Raw genomic sequence first — 21,327 nt, forward strand, 5'->3', positions numbered from 1 at the left:
GTCACCCACAATAAACAAGTATTCCTTCTACAGTTGATGTAATCAAGATAACCCCACAGGCCAACCTGGTCTAGACGATCCTTCCTGGAGACTCTAGTACCGTAGTGTTGAGCCAGCAGTCAAAACCATCCATCACACCAAACATTAGATAGTACGGGGAGAGAGGTGAATGTCACTACAAGCAGTTGAACATCTCCATAGAGAATCTAAGAAGTCTCAACACACCAATCCATTAAGGTTCCTCTACCCCACTCAAGACTTCCCTGGAAATCTGGATCTCTCCCCCAAGCCTCCACAGAGTCAGTAGACTTTACCTTGATAGGAAGGGACTGTAGAGAGAGAGATCATGTGTTAAGGGACATCACAAGGAATCAGGCATTGAGGATGACTAGAAAAAAATTCAGACAAAGAGCCTGGGTTTTTCTTAGATTTACTAAATTTCATCATCCCCCCCTTTCTTTTCCTCCTATATATCCCTTCATGTTCTTTCAAATTCATGTCTTCTGTCACTGATTGTTGTTACATATATATATATGTGTGTGTGTAACATATATAAGCATATCTATTCCTAAATATAACCATATAACCTGCTTAGTCTGTATGATATATATATATATGTATGTATGTATGTATGGTTGGCCATTTAGTATTGGATAATCTATAGGGTGTTCTTCCCTAGGGAAGACATTTTGTTCCAATCTGAGCATTCCTTAGTTGATGACAGAGTTATGAAATAATCCCACACTAGTTCAGAATTACATATAATAAAGGTTTATTTATTTATAGATAGGCTCACAGATTACAGTCCTAGATCTTAGTACCCTGCATGAACAGGGAACAGGAACCAAGTCTAGCAGCCAGAAGTGAGAGTCAGAAGCAAGAGAGAGGGAGAAAGAGAGGGCACACATTTTACATCCATATTTAAAGTATAAGAGACCACGCCAAAGTGGGCTGGTATCTTAAAGACTATTTGATGAAAGAGCTTCCACAACACCTCCTCCTTTTGTTTAAATAAGAGAGTTCCAAACCCAATATAAGACTATGTATACTAAGAACAGATATCAAGTATAAAGTTAGCATTGCAACTAGCATAAACAGTATGAATCAAGGAACATATTCTGATGTTTTAATAAACATTCTATCCTAAGGAGTCTAACTCTTGTCTTGGAAATAGCTTGGCTAAATCATAAGCAGATGATAACTATGACTATCTAATCTTCAACCCTATCAAAGGTCTGAGAAGGGAGATAATATTACTTGAGTAGGCAGGAAGTGCATGCAATCAAGCAGCTTCCAAAATGTGCAGTAGATGACAGAGACAACTGGCTGTATAAGCAATCACCCAAATTCTCATTTGCAATGTTGAAGCAACCAACTTTGGCTCAGGATTAGAGTAACTGACAGACCATTTCAGAGCCTGAAAATTTTTAAAAAATATCTTACCCTGTCTTGGCAAGGTTTGGCAGTCTTTTTTTCTTGTATCCTGCTTGTCCAGTACAGACATCATGCACTTTGTCAGTGGCTGGGGCATGGACAGTTCCTTGCCCAAAGGCCAGTTGTGCCAAGAAGAAAACAAACTCCAAGTAGTTGTCTTTGGTGATCAACCCTCTCTCTGGAATAGATCAGTGCTGCCAGGATCAATTGTGTCTTATGTCAACAGAATCCTAAGTTATTTATATGTGATGTTCTACAAATATGTGAAGTTGTTGAAGGTTACCTATCTATGCAGAATATAATCTCTATGTGTCTAAAGACCTAATTAGTCTGACTAAAAGTATAACAAACATGAATGACTATTGACTTATAATAATTAATAGCTATATAACTTAAATATTAAGACTTCATATCAGAATATTAAACAATCTTTAAATAACTATGCAGCAAAGAGGACAATAACCTCAAAATGTCAACAATGTATAAATATCTTGATCAGAGGTAGAAAAATATATAATGTGATATGTTAAATATATCCTAAAATTGTATCAATAATCAAAATGTCTTAAACAGAGGTATTAACATAATGCATACAATCTGACAAAATAACTTTGCACAGGTGTACAAGTATTGTAAACAGAAATAGGAGCATATTCAATATAACAAACAGACAGAAAACTGTCAATAGCAAAATCTCAAAGGGCTAAAAGACACTTTAAAAAGGTGTCAACACCTTTAGCCATCAGAGAAATGCAAATCAAAACAACTCTGATATTCCATATTGCACCTGTCAGAATGGCCAAGATCAAAAACACTGATGACAGCTTGTGCTGGAGAGGATGTGGGGTAAGGGGAACGCTCCTCCATTGCTGGTGGGGGTGCACACTTGTATAGCTGCTTTGGAAATCAGTATGGCAATTTTTCTGAAAATTAGGAACCAACTCCCTCAAAATCAACAATACAGTTTTTGGGTATATAACCAAAAGACACTCAATCATACAACAAAGACATGTGCGCAACTGTGTTCATAGCAGCATTAGTTGTAACAACCGAAACCTGGAAACAACCTAGATGCCCCTCAACTGAAGAATGGATTAAAAATGTGTTATATTTACACAATAGAGACTACACAATGGTAAAAAATAATGACGTCTTCAGATTTGGTGGAAAATGGATGGATTTAGAAAAAAACATGTTGAGCTATGTAAACAAAACCAAGAAAGGCAAATATAGCATACATTTACTCACAAGTGATTTTAGACACCAAATAAAGAAAAAGCAGCATACAGACCGCAAACCCAGAGAGACTACAAAACAAAGAGAACCCTAAGAAAGATGTACATGGATCTACATAGGAAGGTAAGCAAGACAGGATCTCCTGAGTAGATTGGGAGTGTGGGGTCCCAGGAGAGGTTAGAAGGGTAGAAGAAAGGAAGAGAGGAGAGTGGGGAATAATATAGCTCAATAAAAACAAGCAAAGAAAAGACCATCCCTATAAGGGAGGAGAGACCTGACTGCAGACTTCATGAATTATGACTCAAGAAAGCAAGAAGCGGGGGCTGGAGAGATGGCTCAGTGGTTAAGAGCATTGCCTGCTCCTCCGAAGGTCCTGAGTTCAATTCCCAGCAACCACATGGTGGCTCACAACCATCTGTAGGGAGGTCTGGTGCCCTCTTCTGGACTGCAGAAAGAATACTGTATACATAATAAACAAATAAATAAATATTTAAAAAAAAAAGAAAAGAAAAGAAAGCAAGAAGCTTGGGAGTAAGGATGTGCCGAGAGCACCCTGGGCTTGCTCCTGCTCTTCCTTTATCAAGAGGTCAATTCTCAAGTATTCATTCCACCAATCCGTGGGAATATCACAGAGCACACGTCCTTAGAAAAGCAGCTCTGGCTAACATAGCTTTCTGTTCCTTGCTCTCTGTCCCACACCTACTCAGGACCTATGACTCCAGGGCAGTAAACATGGTATCAGAATAATTAGCTTCTTAAGCTATGTTGTGGCTTGCAATGAGACTAAAAATGGAACTCACATTGCAGAAGAGCATTTGCCCCACCTTCTGGACCCTGGTTCCTATCAGTTCTGCTTAGTCACAGATCTCCTGCAACTTTGCCCTGCCCAACAAGCTCCTGCCTATAAATCTTAGGGTTCAAATAATTGTCTAGGCAGAGCCCACATATTCTGCTTTCTGCATACAGTCCATCCCATAACAACACAGACTCAGGCCTCAGAGGTGATCATGCCGTCCTGCAAACGTCGCGGTTGGCTGATTGCTGGAGCCTGTGCACTTCTGTTAATTGCTGTAACCTGTGGGCTTGTGTTTCTTCTCCGCGTGCATGGTGAGAATCCTTACGTGGGTGGTGGGGGCCAGAGTGGCCAATTTTGGCAGAGGCAGAGGCTGAGGCTGTGGTAGGAAAGGTAGCAAGAGAGGAGGAGCAGGTAGAGACAACAGAGAGGAAAAGTGGCCCCTGTAGCCCAGAGAGTCAGTGTTGTCTGAGGACACACAATAGAACAGAGGGCTACTCTGCCAAGCCCTGGGCCTGAAAGTCAGAAGGAAGAGTGTTGGGGACAGAGAACCAGATGGGCCATGTCCCCTTTCTATATAGGGTTGTGCCTGTGGCTGGAGCTCTTATTGACCCATGGGTAATAATAAAATGAATTACACCTTCCTACTAACATTGAACTCCAAATGGATTACCATCATAGACAGAGAAGCATCACGGTATACTCCAAATAATCCTAGGAAATTTTCCTGGCCCTCGGTCATACAGTTCTCCAGCCCTACAAGAGTTGCCCAACTGAGAGGCCCATGTTCCCTTTTCCATTTTCTGACCTTTGGAAAAGGTACAACTTGGAGTCCGAGGCAAAGGGAATGTGCTCTGTGTCTGCCCGAAAGTCTTCAGGTTTATGAATAGGTGAACCAGGAGGATACTGTGCCCGGGGTCAGTGTGCAGCCCTGAGGCCTCCTACCCAAAAGTGTTCAAGCCTGAGTCATGCTGACCTCCTGCCAGGCCTCCGCAAACAGATTTACCTAAGGAGGCCATAAGGACTTCACACTGTGACTCTTCCCTGCTGTTGTCCAGGTTCTGAGATGTCCCCAGGGTCTCCTGGATGGGAAGATCTGCCCAACCCACTCTTGGCTTATTTGAACATTCTTCTTTGGATCCTGGGTTCAGAATCACTGATAACTATAAGAGGGCACAGAGTTGTGCACCATTCAGGCCAGGCTCATCCATGGAACATCAAGATAAGATAGGTGTGAGCTGCTGTAATGGCACACACCTGTAAATGGTGGTCTAGATGAGGCAGAGAAAGTGGAAGGCTTTTCAGCTGCAAGCCAGCCTGGGCTACACGGCAAGAACCTGTCTGGTGGGATGGTAAATGTAGAAATGTTCAAACAGAATACCACAACAATTTCAGCATCGGTGATAATCAAGATAAGGTGGACATCTAGAAGTAAACTTGGTCAGCAATGCTTACCATAGCAAAGTCAGGAATTTAAAGTATCACATAAAAGATCAGATGGTAATCCAATTAATGGTGACTTTTAGTTTTAAATATGATATAGATGACATTAGCAGAGATTTAATTACAGGGAATTTTCTGCAATTTTTTTTTTTTTACTTTTCATGGGCCCCCTTTTTCCACATACAGCCATTATAAAGACACAGTAACTCTTGAGAAAGCTACACGTGTAATGAGAGATGTGTTATCCTTTCCCCACATGCCACTCAAAATCAGAATCTCTACTTAGCTGAGGGGGGGGTGGACACCTATAATCCCCAGCACTTGGGAGGCAGAGGCAGGTGAATCTCTGTAAGTTCAAGGCCAACCTAGTCTACAAAGAAAGTTCCAGGAAAGTCAGAGCTTTAACACCAAGAAACCTTGTCTAGAAAAATGAGGAAAAAAGAGAAAAAAAGAATCTCTGCCTAACTTCAACTGTTTCATTTTAAAATGAAAAAGTTAAAATGTATGCATAGTTTTTTATCTTTAGCATATTTGTCACATCCCTTTCTGGGCTGTTTTCCTGCCTTCTGACTGAAAGTACACTCACTCCAATAGGTGGGATTCCATGGAGAGCTTTTCTTGGGGGTGAAGCATCCTGGCTGTAGCCTGACTCTTAGCAAACCCATTTCAGCAGGTTTTGCCTGTTGCTGTAGCACTGACAGATTCTAGTGGCCCATGTCCTCAGTGATCTATATGGACAGATATGGCATCTGGCATAGTGTCCCGTAGAGAGCGTGTCACTGGAGATAGGAGTGAGTTTCCAGTACTGGAACGATGGTGGCAAATGGCCTTCTACTCCCTGAGAGTGGCTGCTGCCTTGGCTACTTGTTACCTCACCAAGAAGCATCAAACATGCAATCCATGATTATTAGGTGTAGAAGAGTTTTGTTTTTTAAGGAAATATGGCAGGTCTGCCTAATTCTTCCACACTGGAACATGGTGCTGTTGAGAGAATTTGCCAGGGCAGTGAGTACTTGGAAAAGGCTGATTGAGGATAGCAAGAAAGAAGTAACAGCCATAGTGTGAAGGTAGATGGTTGGGCAAACCCAACCTTGATATCGCATGTCACTTACAGGTGAAGACTCAGCCAACCCCATCAGGACTACCCACACAGGACAGGTGCAGGGGAGTCTAATCCACTTGAATGACACCAAAGAGGGAGTCTACATCTTCCTGGGAATTCCCTTTGCCAAGCCACCTCTAGGAGAGCTGAGATTTGCACCTCCTGTGCCTCCTGAACCATGGAGTGGTGTGAGGGATGGGACCACCTACCCAGCCATGTAAGTCCTCCTGAGACCCAGAAAATGTCAGGTCCTGATATGGGCAGGAGCTTAGAAGTCTGAGCCAGACTGCAGTGCTTCTCCATCTCCAGCCCTCCACTGCATTCTCTCTGTGATGGGATATACTGCAGATGCCAGAGAAAGGCCAAAGTGATGATGACTCCTTAGCAAATCACCCTCCACAATCACTGTACTAACCTATAGGTGTCCACATACCATTGGCCAAGAGGCAGTTCCTTGAGAGTCTGGATGTGAGGTGAAGGATGTCCCACCACCCTGTTTATCAATGCAGCACCTATACGGGTACAGGACCCAATACCCAGACCTTGGAGAGTACAAAAAGAAATGGTGTCATTACACACACCAATAGTTTTCACAGACTTCATGGAAATATCAATATCCCCTCATCAGGAAGAGTGGGAGGCAAAGACCCATCTGGCAGTCTTGCTAGAAGTTTGAGCTCCATTCCAGTTTTTCCAAAGTCTCTGACCTTTACCTTTGTTGGAAGAGATTTTGAAGAGGGATCTCATGTTATCAGAGCAACACAGGGCCAGAAAGGGGGGTTTTAGGGGCTGGAGAGATGGCTCAAAGGTTAAGAGCACTGACTGATCTTCCAGAGGTCCTGAGTTTAATTCCCAGCAACCACATGGCGGATAACAACCATCTATGATGAGATCTAGTGCCCTCTTCTAGTGTGCAGGCATACATGGAAGCAGAATGTTGTATACATAATAATTAAATAAATCGTTTCATTTTAGTGTCTGAGAGCAAATATGAACTAAAAGTCTGTTTTTAATATTGCACATCTCTTAGAATAACTGTTATTGTCCCAAGGTGTCTACAAAATTCTGTTACAGTGAATGCAGAAAGTCTGGCAATGATTAAACTGAGTGAACCCTCCATCTCGACATCTGAGGACTGCCTGTATGTCAACATCTACACACCAGCTCATGCCCATGAGGGCTCTAACCTGACTGTGAGTGGAAGCCATACTCAGATCTGGGGGTGGGCATTTCTTCAGGATGACTAAAAGGCACGTAATCAATGTGAGACTCTGATGAGAAGCCCTCCCTGTCAGGTATTCAGGAAGACCTTCTCTACCATGGCATGCAACTAAACCCTAGGTATGGGGCACAGAGAACTAAAGACTCTGGGAAGTCAGTGGCTATGGCTCCTTGATCAACTCTAGTTTCACACTACCTACCAGAGGCCTGAGAGCTAAATCCTGAGCTCTTGCAAATTTATTGGCATGGACTATCCATTGTGTCAATGTCTTTTTTTCTTGTTTTGAGAAAGTGTCTCTATATATAACCCTGGCTGACATAGAACTCACTATGTAGACAAGGCTGGCTTCAAAGTCACAGAGATCTTTGAGCTCTGCCTCCAGAGGTATGGTAATTCTTTAATTGAAAATAGATTCTCTCTCATATATTAACTCTTCTATGAATGTCTGGTATAATTCTACAATAAAAACCATCTGTACCTGGGCCTTTTTTTTAGTCGCAAAACTTTTAATGACTACTTCTATTTTACTGGAGGTTATAGGTATATTTAAATTGTTTATCTGATCATGATTTAACTTTGGTAAGTGATACCTATTGAGAAAATTATCCATTTATTTTCTAAATGCTGGAGTACAGGTTTTGAAAGCATGTCCTTATGAGTCACAGGATGTTCTTGGTGTCTGATGTTATGGTCCCCTTTTCACTTTTATTGATTTAGTTATTATGATTTTATTAATTCGGATATTCTCTCTCTGTCTTTTAGGTAGTTTGACTAAGGGATTATATATTTTGTTGATTTTCTCAAAAAAACCCAACACTTTGTTTCATTGATTCTTTATACTGTTCTTTTTGTTTATATTTTATTAATTTCTGAAGTTTGATTATTTCCTGATCTTTTCCTCTTAGGTGTGCTTACTTCTTCTAGAACTTTCAGGTGTGCTGTTAAGTTGCTAGTATGAGCTCTCTCCAATTGTTTTAATGTAAGCACTGAATGCTGTGAACTTTCCTTTTAGCACCATCTTCATTGTGTTCCATAAGTTTGGGTGTGCTGTGTATTGATTTTCATTGAATTCTAGAAAGTCTTTAATGTCTTTCTTTATTTCTGTCTTGACCCATTTTTCATTCAGTAAAGAGTTGCTTAGTTTCTGTGAGTTTATAAGCTTTCTCTTGCTTCTATTCTTGTTGATATCCTGATTTATTTTGCAATTATCTAATAAAATACAGGAAATTGACTCAATTTTCTTGCATCAGTAAAGAGTTGATTTGTGACCAAATATTTAGTCAATTTTGAAAAAAAAAACATCTGTGAGGTGCTGAGACGAAGGTAGATTCTTTTGTGTTTGGGTATATTATTATGTAAATATCTCTTAGATTAATTTGGCTGATAAAGTCAGTCAGCTCTAGTATTTCTCTGTTTAGCTTCTGTCTGGATGGCCTGTCCATTTGTGAGAATGGGGTATTGAAGTCTCCCACTATCAGTGTGTGAGAGTAAATATGTGATTTAAGGTCTAAAAGTGTTTCTTTTACAAAAATGAGTGCTCTTGTGTTTGGGATCAATGTTACGAATTGAAATGTCATCTTGGTGCATTTTTTCTTGTGGTGAATATGTAGTATCCGTCCCACCTTTTTTGGTTAATTTTATTAGATATTAAAATGACACCTGATGTAGAAGGGTCATCTGTCTATGTGTTGCTTTCATTGGTTAATAAAGAAACTGCCTTGGCTTTTGATAGGACAGCAGCTTAGATAGGCGGAGTAGACAAAACAGGATGCTGGGAGAAAGAAGCAGAGTCAGGCAGATGCCATGAAGCCAGCCGCCAGGTCAGACATGCAGATTCTTTCCCAGTAAGCCACTACCTCGTAGTGCTACACAGATTACTAAATATGGGTTAAAGCAAGATGTGAGAATTAGCCAATAAGAGGCTGAAATTAACGGGCCAGGCAGTGTTTAAATGAATACAGTTTCTGTGTAATTATTCTGGGACTAAGCTAGCCATGCAGGATCTGGGCAGGACAAAAAGCAGACCTGCTCACCTCATCACTACATACACAAGATTGCTTGTTAGATTTGTTTGCTTAGAATATCTTTTTCCAACCCTTTACCTTGAGCTAATGTCTACCCCTGATATTTAAGTGTATTTCTTGTATGCAGCAGAAGGATTGATCCTGTGTTGGTAACCAACTGTTAATCTGTGTCTTTTTATTGGAGATTCGAGTCATTGATATTGAGAGATATCAGTCATCAATGATTATTAATTCCTGTTATTTTGCTGCTGTTATTGTTGGTGGTGGTGTGAATGTACTTCAATTCTTTGGGTTTTGCTGGTGTAAAATTATTTATTTCCTATGTTTCTATGTGTGTAATTTACCTTAGTTTAGAGTTTTCCTTCTAGTACCTTCTTTAGGGCTGATTTGTATCTAGATATTGTTTAAATTTGATTGTATCATGGAATGTCTTAAGGTGATTGAAAGTTTTTCTGGGTGTAGTAATTTTGGCTGGCACCTGTAGTCTTGTAGAGTCTCCAGCACATCTGTCCAAGACCTTTTGTCTATTAGAGTCTCCATTGAGAAGTCAGGTGTAAATCAAATAGGTCCGACTTCTATGTTAGTTGGTCTTCTCCCTTGAAGCTTTTAATATTCTTTCTTTGTTCTGTATGTTTAGTGTTTTGATTATTATGTGCTGAAGTGACTTTTCTTGTCCAACTTATTTGGTGTTCTGTATGCTTCTTGTAACTATATAGGCATTTCATTCTTTAAGTTAGGAAAATTTTTCTTCCATGGTTTTGTTGAAGATATTTTCTAGGCTTTTGAACTATTTGGTATTCTTCTCCTTCCTCTGTTCATATTATTCATAGATTTGCTCTTTTCATAGTGTCCCAAATTTCTTGGATGTTTTGTGTCAGGAATTTTTCAGATTTATCATTTTCTTTCACCAATGTAATCATTTCTTCTATTGTATATAAAAAGTCTAACATTCTCTCTTCCTATCTTTTCTATTCTGTTGGTGAAGCTTGCCTCTGTAGTTCCTGCTCATATTCCTAAACTTTACACTTCCAGGATTCCCTCAGCTGGTTTTTTGTTTGTTGTTTGTATAACCATTTTAAGTTCTTGAATAGTTTTATTTCTTTCCTTCATTTGTTTTTTTTTTGTCACTTTCTTTAATAGATTTATTCATTTGCTCTTTAAAAACCTCTTTCATCTTCATATTAAGGTCTTTTTTCAGCTCTGTTGGGATATTTAGAATCTGCTGTGGTAGGATAGCTGCGTTCTGTGGGAGACACATTGTCCTGGCTGTTATTTATTGTGTTCTTATGCTGGCATCTAGGTATCTGGGTTTCGGGTGGTTATAGGTCTAGGTGTTGATTTCCTGGTTTCTCTTTGTTTGGTGTGTGTTTTGTTACTTAATTACTGTTTCCTCTCTGGATTTTTAGAAAGTCTTCTGCCTGCTCAGTCGGTGTGTTCACTGGGAATTCTGGGGGGAGTCAGTCTATTGCAGTGCTAGCGGTGACCCTGAGAATTGAATCTGGGGTAACAGAGAGTGGGGAAAGTCCACAGGCAGCCTACCTGGTCCCAACAAGCTCTGGTATTAAAGTTATACAACACCATGATCAGCTATGTGCCAATGATTTTTGTTAATAATCAGGAGAGTTACTGATGAATATACCTCTTTTTATTCTATTTCATAGGCGACTGAGGGTAAGGGATGTTATTACTCCAGATTTAGAGCCATTAATTCAGGCTTGGGTCCTTAGAGAAGGAGAGATGCTAGCAAGTATCCTCATGGTACTAGAGCCCTGTCTGTGGTCCAGGTGAGAACGTCCTGAGGAGTTTTGTCTATGTGTCTAAGTACACTGAGACAAAGCATTAAGTAAAGTAGAAGACACCCCAGGTGGAACTTGAGCTGGGTGGGACCCTCCTGGCATCTGACTTGATTTCCACAGGTAATGGTGTGGATCCATGGGGGTGCACTGGTTGGGGGTATGGCTTCCTCGTACGATGGATCCATGCTGGCAGCCAAGGAGGATGTGGTGGTGGTCACTATCCAGTACCGCGTGGGTCTCCTGGGCTTCTTCAGGTGAGTCTGGAGATGGACTACACTGTGCAATAGGGGATGAAGATAAGTAAGACAGCCATGTGATTCCTTCTCTGCATCTTACAGCACTGGAGATGAACACGCCAGAGGGAACTGGGGCTACCTGGACCAAGTGGCAGCCCTGAACTGGGTCCAGCAGAACATTGCCTACTTTGGAGGCAACCCTGACCTTGTCACCATCTTTGGACAGTCTGCAGGTGGTGCAAGTGTGTCTTCACAGGTTGTGTCCCCCATGTCCAAAGGACTCTTCCACAGAGCCATCATGGAGAGTGGAGTGGCCCTGGTGCCTGACCTGATCTCTAACACCTCTGAGGTGGTCTACACAGTGAGTCACTTCAGCCATTGATGACCCTGCAGCCTCAGCCTCCACCCTCTGGTACTCTGGGAGTTTTCTCAAGTGGGAAAACAAGGGATGTGAGAAATAGCATCTTTCAGTACTTTCTGAGAGATTCAAGGTTAGAATCCATTTCTCTCTATACAGGCTGGGTGTAATAACCATGTATAAGTACCTTGTAGTGTCCATCATGTTCAGAAACAAATACATATGGGATGACGATATGGCTCAATAGGTAAAAACATTAGGACCGAGTTCAAATTCCCTCAGAAACCACAAAAAGCTGCATGGAGAAACAAGTGTGTGATCCTGGTATTCCAAGAATGAGGTAGAATTACCTCTCTAGCTGTCACATCTGAGCAACATAAAATGGGAATTACATACTTTATTTCAACAAAACAAAGTGCAATGTGATATTTGGGCACAATGCCAATTGACTGGGGTTGAGAAAACTACTATACTTGCCTGAAAGGATGGATCAACTCCTGCCTGATCCCTTTACAGAAAGTGGCCAATTTATCTGGTTGTGAGACTACCGACTCAGAAACCCTGGTGCACTGTTTGAGAAACAAGAGTGAAGAGGAGATTCTGGCTATTAACAAGGTTGGGAGAGTTGTGTGACTTGGAGGACCTGGTCAGTGGGATGTGAGAGAGTCAGTCCTTACTACTCTAAACAACTTACTTCTGCTCCATGGTTTGGCGTCCTCTTAATCGTGTATGTAAAATGAATTCCAAATATCTTAAAATATGTAGAATCTTTATCAGGGTTGGAAAAACATCCTGAGACAATTAAATGGGGGCAGGTGTAATGGTTTGGGTTTCTCAGTGGACATCAGAATTGACCTCGATGTCCCTCGCATGTCCCTCAGGTCTTCCAGTCCATCTCTGCTGTGGTGGATGGAGAGTTCTTCCCCAGGCATCCCCAAGAGTTGTTGGCTTCTGTGGATTTTCGCCCTGTCCCCAGCATCATTGGGGTCAACAATGATGAGTATGGCTGGCTTCTCCCTATGGTGAGGCACAGTTCCAATTCTCTGGAAGTCTGGGGACTCATAAGGTGAGCAGAGGAAACTTGGTCCATATCTATCCCACCATATACTATAGAAAATTGTCCTCTCTCTCCCAGATCATGGGCGCTGATCAAATAATAAAGGACATAACCAGAGAGACCCTGCCGGCTATTCTGAAGAACACAGCAACAAAGATGGTGAGATACCTTGAGTTTGCCCCCAATAGAAAGAGCCACTATGTACCCTTCCAGACAGCATGCCTACAAAGATCTGTGTGTGTGTGGTTTGTGGAGGGCTCACCCCAGAACTTATACCTTTCCCTCTATACCATATCTTTTTTTTTTTCTATACCATATCTTATCCGTGGCCACATTCTCCACACTGAGATGCTGCCTATCAAAACAAGAACCTGCCTAAACTCATTCTTCCTGATTCCCTGGTGTAGATGTTACCTCCTGAGTGTGGTGACCTGCTAATGGAAGAGTATATGAACAACACTGAAGATGCCCAGACCCTCCAAATACAGTACAAGGAAATGATAGCAGACTTCTTGTTCGTTATGCCTTCACTACAAGTAGCAAAGTTTCAATGTGAGTGCATCTGTGATGAGGCCTAGTGGAAAGGAGCTCAGAGCCATGGGTCCCAGATGAGCTTAATAGTGTCCAGGTCCCCAATTGTGTCTGGATCACATCTCTGGTACTAAACCCCGGGGGGCATTACATCAGTATTTCTTCATTCTAGTGTAAGAAAGGGAAGTGATATCTTATCCAGATACAAATAAGGAAACAGGTTGCTGATACTCCATTGATTTGCCAAACCTACTCAGCTGGGAAGGCCAGGGTCACTGTTTAGCCAAAGGCTTTCCCATAACTAGTGCTCCAGCCTGGGGCCACCCACATGACAATTATAACACCAGATAACTGTATACCGACATAACTTATCAATAACCGTTAGGCAGGAAAGTTACAGGTGAGAGAATACTATGTAACCATGTGTCCTTACCTCTAGGCTCTCGTGCCACTGTCTACTTTTATGAATTCCGACATGTGCCCAGCTATGAAAAAGATACGAGGCCAGCGTATGTGAAAGCTGACCATGGTGATGAGATTCCCTTTGTTTTTGGGTCTTCCCACTGGGGCATAAAACGTGAGTCTTTCTTGTGTTTCATGAGCTGGATGGGGTCACAGGTGGCTACTTGATGGGCAACTGAGCTCTCAGTCCAGTTGAGAAAATCAAGGCTCTGGGAGAGGACATAATCAAGTAAGCACCTTTTCCAACACCAAAAAGCTATACCCAGTTAGAATATGGACCCTTCCAAATATAATCTATTGTCTTAATTACTTTTATATTACTGCGATGAGATACTATGACCAAGTCAGCTTATAGAAGAAAGGGTTTATTGGGACTTAGAGTTTCAAAGGATTAGTTGGAGTCTATGACCATCAGGGATGGGAGAATAGCAGCGTTCAGGCAGACAAAGGCACTGGAACAGTAGCTAACTAAAGCTTACATCCTGATCTACAAACACAAGGCAGAGAGAGGTAATTGGACCTGACTGGATTTTAAACATCAAAGCCAACTTCCAGTAGTACACCTCCTCCAGCAAAGCCATTCCTCCCAATTCTTCCCCAAAAGTTCCACTAACTGTGAACCACATATTCAAATATATGAGTCTATAGGAGTCATATTATTTGAGCCACCACACCTATGTTAGATGGAATGAGAACACACTGAGCAGAACTGAACCTGGAGGCATTCAATTAGAGGTGTGGGTGGCCCCGGGATCCTTGGTGATGAAGGAGGGTAAGAGGCCTAGAGTTCAAGGTTAGGCTACAAGAAAGATGGTGATTGCGGAGCAGGAATAGGCAGCTGCATGGGGTGGCTGGGACACGGACCTCTGTCTTCCCCATGGCTACAGCTGACTTCACTGAGGAGGAGAAGCTGCTGAGCAGGAGAATGATGAAGTACTGGACCAACTTTGCACGATATGGGTGAGAGCACACCCCTCCCTCAACCTCCTCAGGGGTGGGTCCCTATGTAGGGTTCCATTGGTGGTTGATGACTTCATTAGCATGCATGGATAACTCATCACATGATAGAGTCCTCCTCACCCCAGGGCACACTTAGGTACATTGTGTATTGGTTACTGGTCACACTGCAATGCCTTGATAGGAACTACGGTATTGTTCTTTAGATTTTGCCTTTGAGTGGGAGACCCAAAATTGTCCAGGTAGTCTTGCCACACATGGAACAGACACTCGTAGGTGACACTTGTATCCCTGTGTAAGGACACGTGCCTCATCTGTCCCCTCAACTATTGGCCCAATTAGCCTACTACCCTGACAAATTGGGGAATCACAATGATGAGCATGATCTTACCATTCCCTGATGGCTGGCATATCCGCAGGAACCCCAACAGTAAGGATCTACCCAACTGGCCCATGATGAATGATAATGAGAAGTACCTGCAGCTGGACATCCAGCCTGCTGTGGACCAAGCCCTGAAGGCCAGAAGGCTGCAGTTCTGGACTCAGACTCTACCCCAGAAGATCCAGGAGCTAAAGGGGTCTCCAGATAATTACAAAGAGTAGTACCCTGTGAGAGGAATGGTGTGAAGGGCTGAATATACATGGGGTCAGCCGAACATTCTTAGAGAATCCGGTTAGAGTCTAACAGTCATATCACCATCCCTTACCGCTACAATTGTCCATTTGGTCTGCATGTACGACAAATCCTTGGTGTGTCACTCGTTCCTCAGCATGCTGGGACACCTTTTATGAGACTCCGTGAATGCTCCCATGACTGTAGATGTGTGACCCCTAAGTGCCCCGATCTTCTTTCAGTGTCCCCTGGGACAACGCCCTTTCCTTCCTTTCTTCCTCTGCTCTCATCCTCTCTCCTCTTCTCCAAGCCCCAGACAGTCTTCAGATGAAACAGAAGCTTTGGGAATATTTATTATATGGGAGTGGACTGTCAAAATCCTATGTTCTCTCAGCAAGTCTCACGTCTTCTTATTTGTAAGTGGCCAATAAAGAAACCTAAGAGCCAAAGACCTACCTATTGTTTTCATGTGTTCAGTCAGGTTGTTGTTCCAAAATTTCACAAATTGTAAGCTGAGCTCTGCTTTCAGTGGGCCCTGCTATTCAGAGACCTAGACAGAAAGATTATATGGTTTCTGCAGTTTCGGGTCATCCTGAGCAACATAGTAAGCCCAGCATCTCTAAACAAATTATAATCTGGATAACATACAAATAGCAAAAAAAATTATACATGTTTATAAACCAAGGAATCTCCAAGGTCAAATGCCATCAGATTTGCTCTGTGGTGAGAGTTAGGCCTCTGGCTCAGAAGATTTCACATCTTGAATTTTGCAGGCAAATGGATGGAGCTAGAAAACAGTATTTTGAGTGAGGTAACCCAGACACAGAAAGACAATTATCACATGTACTCATTCAAAGGTGGTTTTTAAACATAAACCAAAAAAAGGCAGCCTACATACCACAACCCCAGAGAACGTAGACAACAATGAGGACACTAAGAGAGAATTACATAGATATAATCTACATGGGAAGTAGAAAAAGACAAGATCTCCTGAGTAAATTGGGAGCATGGGGACCTTGGGGAAAGGTTGAAGGGGGAGGGGAGAGGGTGGGAGGAGAACAGAGAAAAATGTAGAGCTCAATAAAAATCAATAAAACAAAACAAGTCCTAGGAGAGCACAAATATTGATCCCACCCTCTTCTGGCTCATCCACTCCTGATTCTTCTACAGGAAACATCAGGGTCCCTGGGCCTTACACACAGGCTCAGGAGTTGTTTAAGAATAGATGGAGGCTTTTGCCCTTGATTTCAACCAAAATAATTACAAATTCACTCCATTTCTGGCACCACAATTTAACTCTTCCTAGCAAGGAGATCAATCGCCTCACATCACGAAGTATTAGAGCTCCCTAAGGTCACTCAATGGCTTCACTTCAAAGACAATCAGTTCATGGACATTATAGCATATTTTTATCTATTGCTGTAACAAACACACACGAGGCCTCTGTAGCTGGTAACTGAAGTGAAACTGCGTGGACAGAGCTCTCATTCTGCATGAAACCCTGTGTGAGCAGCATGTGACAGAGAAAGAGAGTGTGCCTTTTCACTTGGACATCTTAGTGAATTGGATTTGCTTGAATTATAAGTATTCTACAATAAAATTTTTAAGTTTTTCCCCCAAAACAATAAAGCTCTTCATCCAGGAAATTCAGTATCATGAATCCACATCGCACCTCTCATCTGGGTCCACATCTGACTAACATTCGCTGTCCTTCTACATCACCTGTAAAGTGTGCATCTTCCTGGGGAAAGGACGGTCATTTACATAACTGCGGTGTATTGATCAAACTCAGAAGATTCCTTCTACTAAAGGATAGTTCATTTACATCAACGGCTCATTGTTGTTACAGTGCCCAGTACTCCTTCACACAGTTACCAAGTAGTCAGGGCATGGAGGAGGTGATACCAGTGTCGGCTTTATGTGACTTGACCAAATTATCACTAGATGTCAGTTTAGTGTGTGCGCACATGCATTAAAACTGTGTGCATCTGTGTGGATTCTGAGAGACCACTAAGCCTGTAGAGCCAGCTGAGGGGCCGATACCCACAGGGAACCTACCATACTGGAGGAAGCAGCGGCTAGAACCCAGGGTACATCACACCCTGCTTCCCCATTTCACCTCCCTCCACTGAGATACAGAAAATAGCACATGGGAGGCAGAGGTCAGCCTGGTCTACAGAGTGAGGTTCAGGACAGCCATGGCTACACAGAAAAACCCTGCCTCAAAAGACAGCTCTGGCTACTCTTCCAGAGAATTCACATTTGATCCTAGCACCAGCACTGGGGCTCACAACTGCCTAACTTGTGTTCCTGGGGACCTGACCCCCTCTTCTTCCCTCTGTGCACTAGGCACACACATGGTACATGGATATACATGCAGGCAAAACACCAGATTTTTAAATTTTATATTCATATATGTATGTACTATATGTATGTACCTACATTTAAATGTTTGAAAAATGATAAAACCTTTCAGGGCCAGCAAATGACCTGAATTAATCCCCAGGACTCATGGGTGGAAAGAAAGAGAGACCATTTTAGCTAGGTATGATGATAATGCCTGTGTGTCTAGGTATGATGGTAAATGTCTATGTGTCTAGGTATGATGATAAATGTCTGTTTGTCTAGCATGCTGCAGCCTGAGGCAGGAAAACTGGAGTTTTTTAGGCCAGCCAGAACTACATAGCAAGACTTCTTCTCAAAAAACCGAAACGGGGCTGGAGCAATGACTTAGCACTTAAAACACTGCTAAAGGATTTGGGTTCAGTTTTCCAGCTCAAGCTTCAGTTCCAGAGGAGCCAATTTCCTCTTCTGACCTTTGTGGGCTTTTCATGCATATAGTGTTTAACAACCATGCAGGCAAAAAATAAATACACAAAAATAAAAATCTTACATAACTGGGGGTGGGACTGGAGAGATGGCGCCATGGTTAGGAGCACTTGGTGCTATTTGTAGAAGACTTGGTTTGGTTTCCAGTGTCCAGTTTGAGGCTCACAATCTAGAACTCCAGTCCCAGGGGATCTGAGACTCTGCAGTCTGATACACGCACATGGTACACATGCACACATGCAGGCGATACACACAAACCACTACATTTAAAAAATTTTAATTTTTTGAGGCAGCATTTCTCTGTAGTATTGGTGCCTGTCCTGAAACTTGCTTTGTAGACCAGGCTGGCCTTGAACTCACAGAAATCTGCCTGCCTCTGCTTCCCAAATGCTGGGATTAAAGGCGTGATTCACCACTGCCCAGCTCTCAAAAAATTAAATAAGTGTGCCTGTGTTGCAAGGAAAAATATGAAGGATTCTTAAATTTAAGGTAGTTAAGAATTTCCATGTTTTCAGAAGATGTTCATATCCTTTCATGATTAGAGAGAATGTGGAAAGGTGGTGGCTACTGCCACCACAGTTCATTTGTGGAATTGCAGATAAGTTCAACTCAATGAAGGGTTGAACCAGGCAGGAACCCTGGTTTCTCAGAAAAAGTCAAAAGCATTCAGGGACCAGAAGAGGTGTCTAAGTCCTGTATTGGAAATGGTTTGGCTAGATCATAAGAGGACGGTAACTATGACTATCTAATCTTCAACACTATCGAAGGCCTGAGAAGGGAGATAATATTACTTGAGCAGGCAGGAAGTACAATCAAGTAGCTTCCAAAGCGAGCAATATATGAAAAAGGCAATTAGCTCCAAGGACAGTAAACATGGTGACCCCAGGTTTTAGGTGATGGCTGGTATCAAAATAACTAGCTTCTGAAGCTATGTTGTGGCTTGCAATGAGACTAAAAAGGGAACTCACATCACAGAAGAGCATTTGCCCCACCTGCTGAACCCTGGGTCCTATCAGTTCTGCTTAGTCACAGCTCTCCTGCAACTTTGCCCCTCCCACCAAGCTCCCGCCTATAAATCTTAAAGTTCAAATAATTGTCTAGGCAGAGCCCACATATTCTGCTTCCTGCACACAGTGCATCCCATAGCAGCACAGACTCAGGCCTCAGAGCTGATCATGCCGTCCTGCAAACGTCGTGGTTGGCTGATTGCTGGAGCCTGTGCACTTCTGTTAATTGCTGTAACCTGTGGGCTTGTGTTTCTTCTCCGCGCGCATGGTGAGAATCCTTACGTGGGTGGTGGGGGCCAGAGTGGCCAATTTTGGCAGAGGCAGAGGCTGAGGCTGTGGTAGGGAAGGTAGCAAGGGAGGAGGAGCAGGTAGAGATGACAGAGTGGAAAAGTGGCCCCTGTAGCCCAGAGAGTCAGTGATGTCTGAGGAGACTCAATAGTACAGAGGGTTACTCTGCCAAGCCCTGGGCCTGAAAGTCAGAAGGAAGAGTGTTGGGGACAGAGGGACAGATGGGTCATGTCCCTTTCTGTATAGGGTTGTGCCTGTGACTGTAGGTCTTACTGACCCATGGGTTATAATAAAATGAATTACACCTTCCTACTAGCATTGAACTCCAAATGGGTCACCCTCTCAGACAGAGGAAGCATCACGGTATACTCCAAACAATCCTGGGAAATTTTCCTGGCCCTCAGTCATACAGTTCTCCAGCCCTACAACAGTTGCCCAACTGAGAGGCTTGTGTTCCCTTTTCCATTTTCTGACCTTTGGAAAAGGTACAACTTGGAGTCCGAGGCAAAGGGCATGTGCTCCCTGTCTGCCAGAAAGTCTTCAGGTTTATGAATAGGTGAGCCAGGAAGGTACTGTGCCTGGGGTCAGTGTGCAGCCCTGAGGCCTCCTACCCAAAAGTGTTCAAGCCTGAGTCATGCTGACCTCCTGCCAGGCCTCCGCAAACAGATTTACCCTAAGGAGGCCATAAGGACTTCACACTGTGACTCTTCCCTGCTGTTGTCCAGGTTCTGAGATGTCCCCAGGGTCTCCTGGATGGGAAGATCTGCCCAACCCACTCTTGGCTTATTTGAACATTCTTCTTTGGATCCTGGGTTCAGAATCACTGATAACTATAAGAGGGCACAGAGTTGTGCACCATTCAGGCCAGGCTCATCCATGGAACATCAAGATAAGATAGGTGTGAGCTGCTGTAATGGCACACACCTGTAAATGGTGGTCTAGATGAGGCAGAGAAAGTGGAAGGCTTTTCAGCTGCAAGCCAGCCTGGGCTACACGGCAAGAACCTGTCTGGTGGGATGGTAAATGTAGAAATGTTCAAACAGAATACCACAACAATTTCAGCATCGGTGATAATCAAGATAAGGTGGACATCTAGAAGTAAACTTGGTCAGCAATGCTTACCATAGCAAAGTCAGGAATTTAAAGTATCACATAAAAGATCAGATGGTAATCCAATTAATGGTGACTTTTAGTTTTAAATATGATATAGATGACATTAGCAGAGATTTAATTACAGGGAATTTTCTGCAATTTTTTTTTTTTTACTTTTCATGGGCCCCCTTTTTCCACATACAGCCATTATAAAGACACAGTAACTCTTGAGAAAGCTACACGTGTAATGAGAGATGTGTTATCCTTTCCCCACATGCCACTCAAAATCAGAATCTCTACTTAGCTGAGGGGGGGGTGGACACCTATAATCCCCAGCACTTGGGAGGCAGAGGCAGGTGAATCTCTGTAAGTTCAAGGCCAACCTAGTCTACAAAGAAAGTTCCAGGAAAGTCAGAGCTTTAACACCAAGAAACCTTGTCTAGAAAAATGAGGAAAAAAGAGAAAAAAAGAATCTCTGCTTAATAAACTTCAACTGTTTCATTTAAAAATTAAAAAAGAAAATGTGTGCACAGTTTTTATTTTTAATATATTTGTCAAAAATGTCCCTTTCTGGGCTGTTTTCCTGCCTTCTGACTGAAAGTACACTCACTCCAATAGGTGGGATTCCATGGAGAGCTTTTCTTGGGGGTGAAGCATCCTGGCTGTAGCCTGACTCTTAGCAAACCCATTTCAGCAGGTTTTGCCTGTTGCTGTATCAATGACAGATTCTAGTGGCCCATGTCCTCAGTGATCTATATGGACAGCTACGGCATCTGGCATAGTGTCCCGTAGAGAGCGTGTCACTGGAGATAGGAGTGAGTTTCCAGTACTGGAAAGATGGTGGCAA

General features: G+C 42.7%; 1 protein-coding gene across 1 annotated transcript; it reads left to right on the top strand.

Moving 5' to 3' along the window:
- Positions 1 to 3,677: 3,677 nt before the first annotated feature.
- LOC126503061 (acylcarnitine hydrolase-like) lies at positions 3,678 to 15,449 on the top strand. The gene is made up of 12 exons (XM_050144561.1): positions 3,678 to 3,777; positions 6,021 to 6,225; positions 7,060 to 7,201; positions 11,171 to 11,304; positions 11,389 to 11,647; positions 12,161 to 12,259; positions 12,526 to 12,666; positions 12,780 to 12,860; positions 13,109 to 13,253; positions 13,672 to 13,809; positions 14,582 to 14,654; positions 15,071 to 15,449. The coding sequence occupies exons 1-12, from the start codon at positions 3,678 to 3,680 to the stop codon at positions 15,252 to 15,254; spliced, it is 1,701 nt and encodes a 566-aa protein (XP_050000518.1). The 3' UTR covers positions 15,255 to 15,449.
- The last annotated feature ends 5,878 nt before the right edge of the window (positions 15,450 to 21,327 follow it).

Source organism: Alexandromys fortis, unplaced genomic scaffold (genome assembly GCF_014885135.2).
Source record: "Alexandromys fortis isolate MF-2015 unplaced genomic scaffold, M_Fortis_MF-2015_v1.1 scaffold_1, whole genome shotgun sequence".
NCBI lineage: Eukaryota > Metazoa > Chordata > Mammalia > Rodentia > Cricetidae > Alexandromys > Alexandromys fortis.